General features: G+C 48.5%; 2 protein-coding genes across 2 annotated transcripts; both read right to left on the bottom strand.

Annotated features, from left to right (window-relative positions):
- Positions 1 to 458: 458 nt before the first annotated feature.
- Positions 459 to 8,056, bottom strand: LOC118239312 (GTPase IMAP family member 5-like). The gene is given in 2 exon segments (XM_035449060.1): positions 459 to 1,415; positions 8,006 to 8,056. Coding segments are annotated over 2 exon segments (1,008 nt in total).
- Positions 8,057 to 8,489: 433 nt separating this feature from the next.
- On the bottom strand, positions 8,490 to 10,419 carry LOC100764847 (GTPase IMAP family member 1). The gene is made up of 2 exons (XM_035449017.1): positions 10,377 to 10,419; positions 8,490 to 9,358 (listed from the first exon to the last, which is right to left on the bottom strand). Exons 1-2 carry the CDS (start codon positions 10,417 to 10,419, stop codon positions 8,490 to 8,492), a joined length of 912 nt encoding a protein of 303 aa, XP_035304908.1.
- Positions 10,420 to 11,595: the final 1,176 nt, after the last annotated feature.

Consider the following 11,595-nt stretch of genomic DNA (forward strand, 5'->3'; position numbering starts at 1 on the left):
TGCTCAGGGGATGGTGACCCTTTCAGGTCCCACTGCAGCTTCAGCCCCAAATAAAAACACAGACGCTATATTAGTTATAAAATTGTTGGCTAATGGCTAGGGCTTCTTATTGGCTAGCTCCATCTTAATTATTAACACATAACTACTAATCTATGTATTTCTACCTTATCTTACCAAAGAACATCTGGTGCATCCTTTCTTCCGGGTCCCTACATGGGGTCTTCTCCCAGTCTCTCTCTGGCTAGCTTTCCAGAATTCTCCTCTCCTAGTCCGGCCTATCTTCCTGCCTGTGTTAGCTAAACAGTGTTTTATCCATCAACCAATAAGAGAAACATATATACAGAAGGCGTGTCTGGTTTGAGGGAGTCACTGAGAGCGGAACTGAGGCGCCCAGCATGGACAGAGATAGTGAATGCTGGGGGGGGGGGGGACTGACGGCAGAAATCCCCTGAAAAGGCTCAGTGCTCCTGGGTAATACACAAGTTAACTAAAATGGTGATAAAAATCAAACCACACATAATAAGAAGGGTGGCTGCTGCGATGTGGGAGCCCAGGCACATCTTGACTCTGCAAAGCATCTTAGCCCCCAAGCTGCCCTCCTGCTCCTCCAGCTCCCGCTTCTGCCTCGCCACCTCCTGCCTCACCTTGGCCAGGTAGCACCTGTAGGCTTCTTGGCTCTCACTGGTGTTATCACTAAGGAGCACATGGGCATGAAGGAAGAGGTCATTGCTGTGGAAAGAGCCCTCACACTCCTGCTCCAGAGCCCTCACCTGGGCCATGAGCTCTGCCAGCTGCCCCTGCTGCTCTTCCCCAGAAGCCCTGTTATTAAAGGCACAGTACCTCCTCCCACACTCCTGGACCAGGCTGCGCAGGCTGTGGTTGTCAGTGTGGGTCACAAACTCATCCAAGGTCTCATTGGCCAGGTCTTCCTTGTGGGTAAAAAGGAGGATCATGTGCCTCATGACTCCTGCCCCGAAGATCTCCTTCACCCTCCTGACGGCTATGGTGTCCTGGGCTGTGAAGCGTCCCAGCTGGGTCACCAGCAACAGTACATGGGGTCCCGGGGCACACAGCAGATAGCAGTCTGCAATGTCCTTGTCTTGGTTCTGGGCCTCTGACTCAAAGATGGGTGGTGTGTCTACCACTAGGAAGCTCCTTCCCTTCCATGTGCCCATCTCTGCCATGCTGGTCCTGGTCACTGACTGGGCTCTGAGCCTGGACTCGAATGCTTGTCGGCAGAGGATGCTGTTCCCCGTGGCGCTTTTCCCACAGCCAGATTTGCCCACCAGGAGGATCCTCAGCCAGCAGGAGTTTGCTATATAGCAGGCTTCTCTGCTCCCTGTGGACGAGAGAAAGTTTATGCCTCACTTACAAAGTCTTCAGACTGTGACGTCATGGGTCCTTGTAGATAGCTCCTTGTTCCCCCCAAAATAGGTGTCACTCAAATGTTCCCAACTGTTTGCCTATAATTTTAGGTAGTTCTTGTCTTTCATGAAGTCCCTGTTGGGAGCCCATCCTAGGACACACAGGCACGGGGTGGGACTGCCACAGAAAGGAGAGGCTCTGTTCCATCAGGACCACAACAAATGTGTCATTTCTGAAGAAAAGGTCCCCGTGCTCTCCCCTGGAGGATGCTCAGGGCAGATCCCCAGAAAACTGGCTGTGAAATAAGTATGAGTTTAGAAGTAGGCAGAGAAGAGAAGTCATGAATGATAAAACAGAGTCACAGCTTTTACCCACAGTGTTCAGACACACTGTGTAAACGTGCTCAGCATCTGTCCTCCAGAGGTTACTTCAGGTGGAAGAGCTGCAGCGACTCACGTCAGAGCCATCTGGATAGCCTAGGAAGCAAAGTGGTCACTGGGAAATGAGATGAGGGATGGTGGCAGCTAAGTCTGGGAAATGATAGGGAGCTGGCTACTGAAGAAGGGTGGAAGACAAGAGTGTTAAAAACACTGAGAAGCAGACATGCTAGGAAGGCCATCTATCTGCCAGGTGTGGCCCAGGGCCTATAGCAAAAGGAGTGCTGGAGAGACTCCATGACCCAAGAGCTCAAATCTCCAGCATGGAAGGGCGGAGGATCTGGGACTGGCTTATGAGTCCAAAGAGTTCTAAGGGCACTATAGACTCCTAAAAATCCGTCATTTGGGGGAAGCAGAGGGTGTGGCTCAGTGGTAGAGTGCCCATCCAGCAGGTGTGAGGCTCAGGGCTCAATTCTCAGTGTCACAGAAAACAAAATCTATTCAAATCTATTTTACTCCGTTTACTCTGTCTCTCCCTTGCTGTTCTGGGTTGATTTGTAAGAAATAGTAACTTTAGGGGACTTTTCTTTCTTTCTTTTTGAACAGCTGAGAGGAGAGAGGAAAGAAAGGGAAACTATGTCTCTGCTTAGTTCCAGGCCCTTCTAACTCTGGATGTATGTTGGTGTCACATTTCCCCACATTGTGTGGAGGAGAGTGTCGCCGTGGAGTGTGTGTGTGTGTGTGTGTGTGTGTGTGTGTGTGTGTGTGTGTGTGTGTGCACATGCATGTGAGTATGTGAGTATGCATGTGTGTGTTTGCAAGCATGTGCATGTGCCTCTGTGTGCCTGTGTGCACAGGTGGGGTACACGCATGTGAGCACATGTGTATGTGTGTGTACATGGTGTGTACATGAAAACAACAGTGGCTTGGACACAGAGATTTGGAGACATGGGGAACAAACAGCAGTGGCCTTTTTCTTCTTGATCTTAACTGGGTGTCTGACCCTTTTTGCCCCAAAACAGGTTGGATAAGGAACAGTGACTCCCTTCCATTCTTCATTACTTCAGGACCTTGGCGCTTTCTTACCTTCAGTGATAGTTCCATATGTGCTCTTCTGAAGGCCTTCCATTCTTTTCTGGAACCAAAACAGGAAAGGATGTAAAGTCAGGTCCATGTGGGAACTGGTAAGACACTCTGACTCAGGTAACTCAGGATACTGTCCTTGCACGACCATTCCCATGGTTAACTCTCCCACCTATGTTTTACTTTCAAACATCTAAGTAGCTGGCTGGAGTGAAGCAGGGTCATCCCAGGACAACGTGCTGTTGCTTTTCCTCACTCATGGGATGAACAATAGATGAACTGATGATCTCCATCAAGCTGGAAGTATAAATGTGGGAAGCTTTCGTCTATGAGAAAGAACTGGAATTAAGGAAAAAACTACACCTAAGTAGATGAACCTGCCAGGATAGAGAAAATAATTGCTGTGCTATGAATAACATTGGCTGTTTGAAGCACCAGGAATTTCCAGCATGGGAAAATGTTCCAGAGGCAAAGAGGCAAATACAACATGCTTTCCTTGGGGGGATGGAATGGAGGACGGCAACTCCTCCAAGAACTTCCCTGAGAGAAGGAGGACAGGGGGACTGACAAGGCTTCCTCCCCACACCTGGAGGGGGTGGGGGAGAGACTGTGGTACCATGATGGGAAGCGTCAGCATTCATGACAAGAGAAAATTCCCATGGGGATTTAACCAAGCATCTTCCCTGCTTGGTTCTGAGGTTCTGCTCTACCAAATAATCGTAGTTTTTGTATTTTAGCACCTTCAGCCAGAGACTGGAGCAACCATGGCATAAAGATCCTGTTCAAAGTGGTGTGAGGCTATCTCACTGGTTTGGGTGTGACAAAAGGGAAGGGCTAGCCTGTGACACTAGCCACCCCAGCATGAACTCTTAGCTCAGGTTAGTCAGCTGGTTTTTAGAAGCTTGTAGTTTTAAAACACATTTGTACTTCCATTTGCGCATGAAAAACATAGAATTAAAAAGATAAATAATAAAAATAAATTTAAAAAGCATAGAATGAAAACAAGTAGCTACCATTTGCAATGAAGAAACATAAATGATTTGCTGTTCTATTGCAGTTGCACCACCAGATTAAAAATTAAAACATCACAGATTTACTTCATGATTGTTGATTTTTTTCTCTCAATCTCCTGCCCCATTCTCTCATTCTAGCCTTCACAGCAATCAGTATTTTGATGTTTTTATGTGTCTGAGTATTTGCATATGTATTTAGATACTTAGACAATTCTCAGTCCTGTTTTTGCATGTTAAATTTCTACATAAATGTCATTTTTGCAACAGCTAATTTTTTTATTAAGAGACTTCCAAGTTGTTCTGTAATAATTTCTTTTCACAACAAACAGTACTGCAAGATAATCCTCATAGGTACCTCTTGGCACTCCTGTTGAATAGTTCTTCTAGGGTACACATTTTCTGCTAGCTGGGTATGGCCAGGTTTAACTCTTGAGTGGGTCCAGTCAGCTCTGGCTTACCCCAGTATCCCAGGAGAACCTTCAAATCTCCATAAAGGTTCCACAATGTCACACTACATTTTATTACACTTATGAACATAGGGCTGGTCATTACTGAATTTAAGACATGGCATGGCTTGTGTGCTGCTGTTATTTTGTCTTTCACAATTTTATTTTGCAAAAAAAAAAAAATGGCTTTTCCTGAACTTCTTCAAAGGAACCCATCAATTCTTTTCACATTTTCAGAATGTCTTAAGACATCTCCCTCTCCTCCTTTGTCCCCTCTCTCTTCCTCTCCCTTGTTCTGCTTGTCCACCTCCTCATTCTCTTCTTCCTACCCCATTCTTCTCCCCTCCTTTCCTTGTACCCAGAGAAGAGCCGTTCTCTCACAGCCATCTCTTATGTACTGTTCTTATCACTGTAAACTCCATCCTGGTTCTTAAGAAAATTCTCTAGTCATAGAGCACTGTTTCTATTAATGGTCTGGGATTTGAATGTGAAGGGTACAGTGCCAATGACAATGAAGCTAAACTTCCCCCCTGTGACTGTCCTCTGTAAGACACTCATCATGTCCAGGTTTTTTTTTTTTTTATGCCCCCTTTTTTCTTGTGTTTCCTATGCTGTTATTTACAGGCCACTTTAAAGTTCCATGACCTGCCCAGAGTCACACATGCCTTATAACTAACTCTCCCCAAATGGCTCCTTTTGTCTGTGTTATCTCTTAGATTTCTCAGCCAGTGGGGAGTTGGGGGAGATTGTTCCCAATAAATCAAGACGCTTCCCTTCCTGGAACCCTATGTATGATGCGACTGTCCAGTGCTTTGGACACAAACTGGTACTGGTGGCTGGAAGTCTCTCCAAAACCAACACAGAGAATTGTACTTCAATTTCTAAGTTCATGTTTTCACAAAACAAAAATACCACCATGCTCCCTCAAAAGAATTACTCAAAGATAAGACCACATGGGGGCGGCTGTTCTATTTTGAAGGATTTCAGGTAGAGCCTGACTTGGTTCTCAGTGTCACTTGCATGTGTGCAATGTGGCTGTCACAACCAAACTCAGCATTAGCAGGGAAGGTTCTGAATCAGTTTCTCTGAAAATCAGACAGACTACAGGAGACATATGTCCCACTCAGGGGTAAGAACGAATGCCCAAACGCCCCACGGCGAGACAGAGAGTGTGCGATAGAGAGAGAGACTAAAATAAGTCATAGTCCACAAAGGAGAGGAGACTGACAACAGCCTAGGAAAAGAAAGGGGAGAAGGGCGAGCAATGGACATGAAGAGACTTTGTGGCTGTTGGCCTACAGAGTGCACAGCAGGGGCAAGATGAAGAATGAACATAGATTTCTTCTCCAAAAAGGAAAATTCTGCTAATTTTCCACGGTGTGGATGCAGAGGCCATGGAGATTGGCAGGCAGTGTCCGAGTGACAGCGGATGACAAGGGGAAGGTATTACTCAGGGAAAAGTCAGAAGCAAATACACAACATTTAATTCTACCAAGCAGTGAGAACACAGCTCATGGAATTACTTTATGAGAGGTAGTCTTTTTGTCTTCCCTATTCTTAAGTACCAGCATGGCAACTATGATGCAGGGCAAAGCAAGGGCTGCCCAAGCTTGACTTTGAGGCCCAAAACACCGGTGAAAAGATGAAGATGCTTGCCTGCCCCTGCAAACCCATCATTACACACAGTGAAACAGCCAGTGGAGATAGGAGAATTGGCCGGAAGCTGTCAGGCCAGCTAGCCCATGGTGTAGTAGAAACAAGAAAGAGGCTGTTTGCACCAAGTATAAGGGTAGACGTTACTTAGAAAGTTGTCCTCTGGCAACTTTCCACAAGTGTCCTGTGGCACCAGTGTGTGCCTGTACTTTCTCACACAACTGAAAATATACACAAACATTTTCACTGATATCTGCTCCACCCATCTGGCCTTCCCTGTTCCTTTACATCCAGGTACTGGAGTCACAGGGAAGGTTAGTGACCAAGAGTCCAGGAAACGGCACCCTCTCCTGCAAGGTTCAGCTGACAAGGGGTGCTCATGTGAGGCTGTTGACCTACCACAGGGTTGTGTTGTGTTATGGAAAAGGTATGGGCTATCCGGCCTGTGAAGAATAGAGTGGTTTTCAGAACAAGATCATAAGGTGGGGTTCACTGACTGGTCTTCTAGGGGAGGTCTGGGTCATGAGGGGGGAATGTAGAGATTCTATCCTGGCCTGTAGAGCCTTAACAACCCATCCCGACATCCTTGAGGTGAGGGCTGTCTGGTCTGTGTGGACTTTGAGGGGTCTGGGGTAAAATGGCGAGGTCTGCGCCACCTGCTGGGGGACTTGGGAAAGCCTGTGGACGCTGGGACTGTTTGTTAACCACCTGTCAAAGACAAGAGCATTCATTTAGCTTTGTTAAACTGAAGTTTCAGAAGACACGGCAATGAGTTTGAAAGCCTCAGCATCCCCATGGGCCTAGGGATGATGGCATGGAAATTTCAGGGATCTGTCCCACCATACACTGTCCAGGGGATCCAATGTGCTACAGTTCTCATGAGAGCCCACTAGAGAGAAGCAGAGTGGCTCCCCAGTGGTCCTCCCAGGCCCCAAGTGGCTGTCAGAGCCATGGTGTGGTGGATTCCTCCTTACCCTGGATTCAGCCTCCAGTCATCAGCATGAGTCCCTTGCAGGCAGGCAGAGACCTGTGCCTGCTGAGTGATGCTCTCACAGAACAGCCACTTGCAGAGTCATGAATCCAGAGTCAGGAAAAGAAGAAAAACCATTGTGACACAGCACACACCACTGGCCAGCAGACTGTCCCCTTCAGTCAGTGGAAAGGCCGTGAATGCCGACCCAACATCTGCTAGAACACAGCAGAACTGCTGTGGTAAATAGCCTCTTCCTGCGGAAAGTTGCTGGGCTGCCTGCCCTGCCCTACTCATTTCCCCTTCAGGAAGGTATGAGTACACCCAGCATTAGGAGCCAGAAAGTGGGGGACCGCCCCCTCCCCCAGGTTCAAGGAAGCCCTCTTATGACTGGAAAGTGCTGGACCCCAGATTTCCCCTCTTAGCACCCAAGGTGAGCATCTGCACTCCCCCAAGGCCCTGGGCCCTTTGTGACTGCTTTGTCTCCCCTAAATGGGGGCAGAAAAACACTGCAAGTACCAGAGGCCTGGAGAGCCCCTCTCGAAGGGCAGCTGAGCTCAGACATGAGACTGGGTGTTGGCTGCCTCTTGGCTATGTGACAGAGCCATAGGTGGTTGTGGTGGAGCTTCTCACCTATGGAAAGTTCAGATGGGCTGGGAGCAGAATGGAACATTTCTTTACTTGATTGTACCTGTTAAGTATTGAGCCTTGAGCATAAAACACAGCTCTGGCTTATGCAGGTGGCTCTCATCTCAGAGAACTCCCCATGATGCTTTCTGCTGGCAGGAAGTGTGGTTGGCTTTAGATTACAAACACACCAAGAGACTGCAGGAGGGGGGAGTTCAAAATCAGATAGATATAGCCCTCTGCATCCATTGTCAAGAGAAGACACAACTCAAGCTGAGTATAGTGGCTTATTCTTATCCTTGTTTGTCAGGGGGCTGAAGGGGGAGGATTGCCTTCAGTTAGAAGGCAGCCTAGGCCGCTGAGTGAGACAGTCTAACAAGAAGCCGCACCCTTTTCCGGTGTCACAAATTATAACTCCTTGGAAAAGGAAAATTGTCTTCAATGAAGTGACACTGGGAATATCAACCACACCGCAGGGCAGACCTCATGCTCAGGAGTATTGGCTAACAAGTGCAGTGTCATGTCGTTGTTAAGACATAAGCAAGCAAACAAACAAAACCATGAGGTTCTGAGAGGAGGGAGGTGGGGAAGATTTGGGGAATGTGAGAGAATGTGACCCAAATATATGAAATTACCAAAGAATAAATTTTAAAAGGAAAAGAAAATGCTTGTTTTCTTTGTGGTGTGACTTTGTCCCCATTTATAAGCTACCAGGTGTATTCACCATTTTAAGGGAAGAATGACCCACAGGGATGATGAAAATGTCTAATGGAAGCTTTAATTAGACAAATTTTATTTTTTATCTTAGAATGCATATAGTTCACGATGAGACTCATCACCTCCAAGCCTTTGCAAAGCTGAGGCCGTGTTTCCCGGACTGCGAGCTCTGAGCAGAGTTCTAAGTATTCAATTTTTAAAAGAGTTCCTTCCTAGTTAAAGCATCTAAGACACACGGCTATCTGTTATCCTGGTCCCCAACGGGCATCTTTCTGTAGGCCAGGTAGATCAGGAAGGCCACACCCAGGAAGATAGCCACGCCCCGTCTCCAGCCCTTCCTGTAGGATTTCTGCCATTCCCACAGCCCAGTTAGCAGCCTGGTGTGCAGGGGCCTCTGCATGCGGGTTGCCACCATCTCTGCCACATTGGTGAGTTGGTCCTGGGGGTCAGCGCCCCGCAGGGTCTTCACCAGATCATACACTTCATTGGAGTAGCACGTGCCACCATGCTCCCTCACCAGGTGCGCCACCAGGCCCAGCAGCTGCTCAGCTTGTGCCTCGAGCTCCTGGCCCGTGGCGCGGTTGTTCAGGGCGCACACGCGGCCCCCGCACTGGGCCACCAGCTCTCGCAGCGCGCGGTTGTCCGTGCAGCGCACGTAATCCTGGAGAGACTCTCCGGCTAGGTCCTCCTTTCTAGTGAACACCACAACCGTCCGTGCCATCACCTGCTCCCCGAACACCCGCTTCACCCCTGCCAGCGCCTGGCAGTCCTCAGTGGTGAAGCGACCCAGCTGGGTGACCAGCAGCAGCGCATGGGGCCCAGGCGATGACAGCAGGAAGCAGCGGGCTGTCTCTATGCACGCAGGGTCGGTCTTCAGAACCTCAGAGCTGAAGACATCTGGAGTGTCCACCACCTCCACATACCAGCCGGCCCACCTCCTGTTGGCCCGGGAGCAGGCTCTGGTGACAGGCACAGCCCCCAGCTTGGACAGGAAGCACTTCTGGCCCAGGATGCTGTTGCCAGTGGCACTCTTGCCGGTCCCGGTCTTACCTACCAGGATGAGCCTCAGTTGGGGCACCCTTGGGCCTGGTGAGTCCTCCTCCAAGCCTGAGGACCAGATATGGCAGTATTGAGTCAGAGTCATGGCTTTCTCCTGGGACTCACCTGTGTTCTAGCCTTCAGCACAAAAGGGAAGGACCCACATTGCGTGCTCCCCTCGGAAGCCTGGTGCTCTCATCTGCTTTGGGCTCTCAGAGCTCAGGCTCCTTCCCAGCTTTCCTCTCTGCACTTGGATTCTCTGCACCTGCAAGTTCTCCTGCGTTTCTGAAAGTGTTCATTATAGCTCATGGGTCTACCAGGGTGTCTGATCCTGCACGCACAGGCCAACCTGATGCTGATTTGACTCTACTGTTGCCCCAGATGCTGGCTATCGAGCACAGGGGAGCTCCTCAGTCCCAGACACAGGTTGAATCTCAGCCCACCAAATGCTCCTTGTGTAAGGGCAGGAATTGCTCAGTCTAGGGCACATGTCTTCTGCAAAGGTGGAGGTAATGTGGGGCTTTCTCCTGGGTTGTTAGAAAGTTAGAGAGGAGAGTTCACCTTCTTCCCTCTTTGACCTCTCTTGTCTTAAGCTGGCTCCCTAAAGAGTATGCTCCCCTCTTAGGTAATGTTTTGTTACATTTTATTTATGGGGGGGTCATACCACTGTGTCCTATGGGGCTAACAGTCAAGTTTCAGGAGTCAGTTCCCTCCTTCCATCATGTGGGCTCAGGAGTTGAATCAGCTCACCAGGCTTGCCTGCTTGTGCCTTCACCCACAGTCATCTCCCTGTTCTAACACTGGAGACCTGGTGAGTGAGGCTCAATCTAATACTGGATTTCCCATCCTCTGTGTCATTTTTGTGGAGACCACAGTAGGTTTAGGATCCTCTTTCATGATGTAAAAACCAGTGACAGGCTGGTCAAAGCTCAGAGCTCCTCTCAGCAGGTCAAGGCCAGAGACAGTCAAATACAGGACCCAGGTCCTGCTGTGTCATCCCAGGGTCTTCCAGACCTGAGGAAGCTCCATCTACTTCTTACCCTTAGCGCCCACACCAGCCAGGATGCATTGAGAGAGGGGCTCTTACCATAGATGATCTCCTCATCTCTTGCCATCTTCCTCCCTCCCATGCTTCTTAGAGGACTCTCGGTTACAACTTGCTCCTGCATGTGCTCATTCCTGCAAATGGGCAAAACCCAATCACAATGTCAGGCAAAGTCTAAAGAGCAGGGGCAAAGCAAGGAGTGGCAAAGCAAGGCTTTAGGGATCAGGCAAGTGTCTAGAGACAAGGTGGGTGCCTTTCGTCCACTGTAGTAGAATCTGCTATTCCTTCTTAGAGATGACATCTGGATTTTGAAGAATAGCATCTGGGGGACCAGAAAGATGGTTGCAGTGCTAGCTTGACACCCCAATCTTGCTCTCCTGACCCCTGTTTAGGTAGACAGAGAGAACCAACTTTATAAAGTTGTCTTATGAGTTTCTGAGCCCCTCTTCTTAAGCAACTTCCCTTCTACCAATGATATTCTGACTGTAACATTATTTGATACAACCAAGTACTCTCTGGTCATGTGTGCCTGATCCCAGCAGTCCATAAGCACAAAATCACAGTGTCCCCTCTATCTGCTGCTCCAGCCTCATTTCCATCTAACAAGCCTCAGCCTGTGACAGCACAGACACCAGATTCAGTCTCTCCAGCCCGCTCTGGATGTTCTCTGGTGAGAGCTTTGCCCCCACATCCTTGTCTGAGTCCTTATCTGCATTTCTCCATCATTTCAGAATCCATCTCTTTGTCTCCACTATGGGTGATATGTTTCCTCCCACACTCCCTCCTGTGAGCACAGCACACAGAGAAAAGTAAAATGTTAACTCAACAGCCTGTCTCCAAAAAGGGGCTTTGGAAACATGTTGGGTAAACCTCCCATCCCTCTCTCCAAAGCTTTTAGTAGAACTCACTGTGTGGTTCTGTGTCACTGTTCTGGGTACAGAAATGAAGAAACAGCCATAAGACTGAGAGCAACGAAGAAGACCTCTGCAGGAACTTGAAGACCTTGTCCTGCAGGAAAACGAGGATGTGTGGGCACTAGGACTCCCCAGAGTTCAGAGTGGAAGCTGACATTATATTCAATGGTTTTTAAGAGAAAAATAAAATCTTGAGTAAAATCTTGGGTGACAAATGGTTTTTATTATCTGGGAATATAAAGCATGGCAATTCTATATGCTTAAGAGAGCTCAGCAGTCATCTGGCTCCAGCCTCCAGGGCTGATGGTTAGTGTTCCCCTCAACATCTCATTTCTTAGACCGATGGT

This window comes from Cricetulus griseus, chromosome 8 (genome assembly GCF_003668045.3).
Source record: "Cricetulus griseus strain 17A/GY chromosome 8, alternate assembly CriGri-PICRH-1.0, whole genome shotgun sequence".
Lineage (NCBI taxonomy): Eukaryota > Metazoa > Chordata > Mammalia > Rodentia > Cricetidae > Cricetulus > Cricetulus griseus.

What these genes read in the sequence shown, in the direction of transcription:
- LOC100764847 (XM_035449017.1), bottom strand. Translation starts at nt 10,419, where the DNA reads ATGGGAGGGAGGAAGATGGCAAGAGATGAGGAGATCATCTATG. An exon ending in AGATGAGGAGATCATCTATG is followed by an intron (nt 9,359 to 10,376) that starts GTAAGAGCCCCT and finishes TCTGGTCCTCAG; the next exon opens with GCTTGGAGGAGGACTCACCA.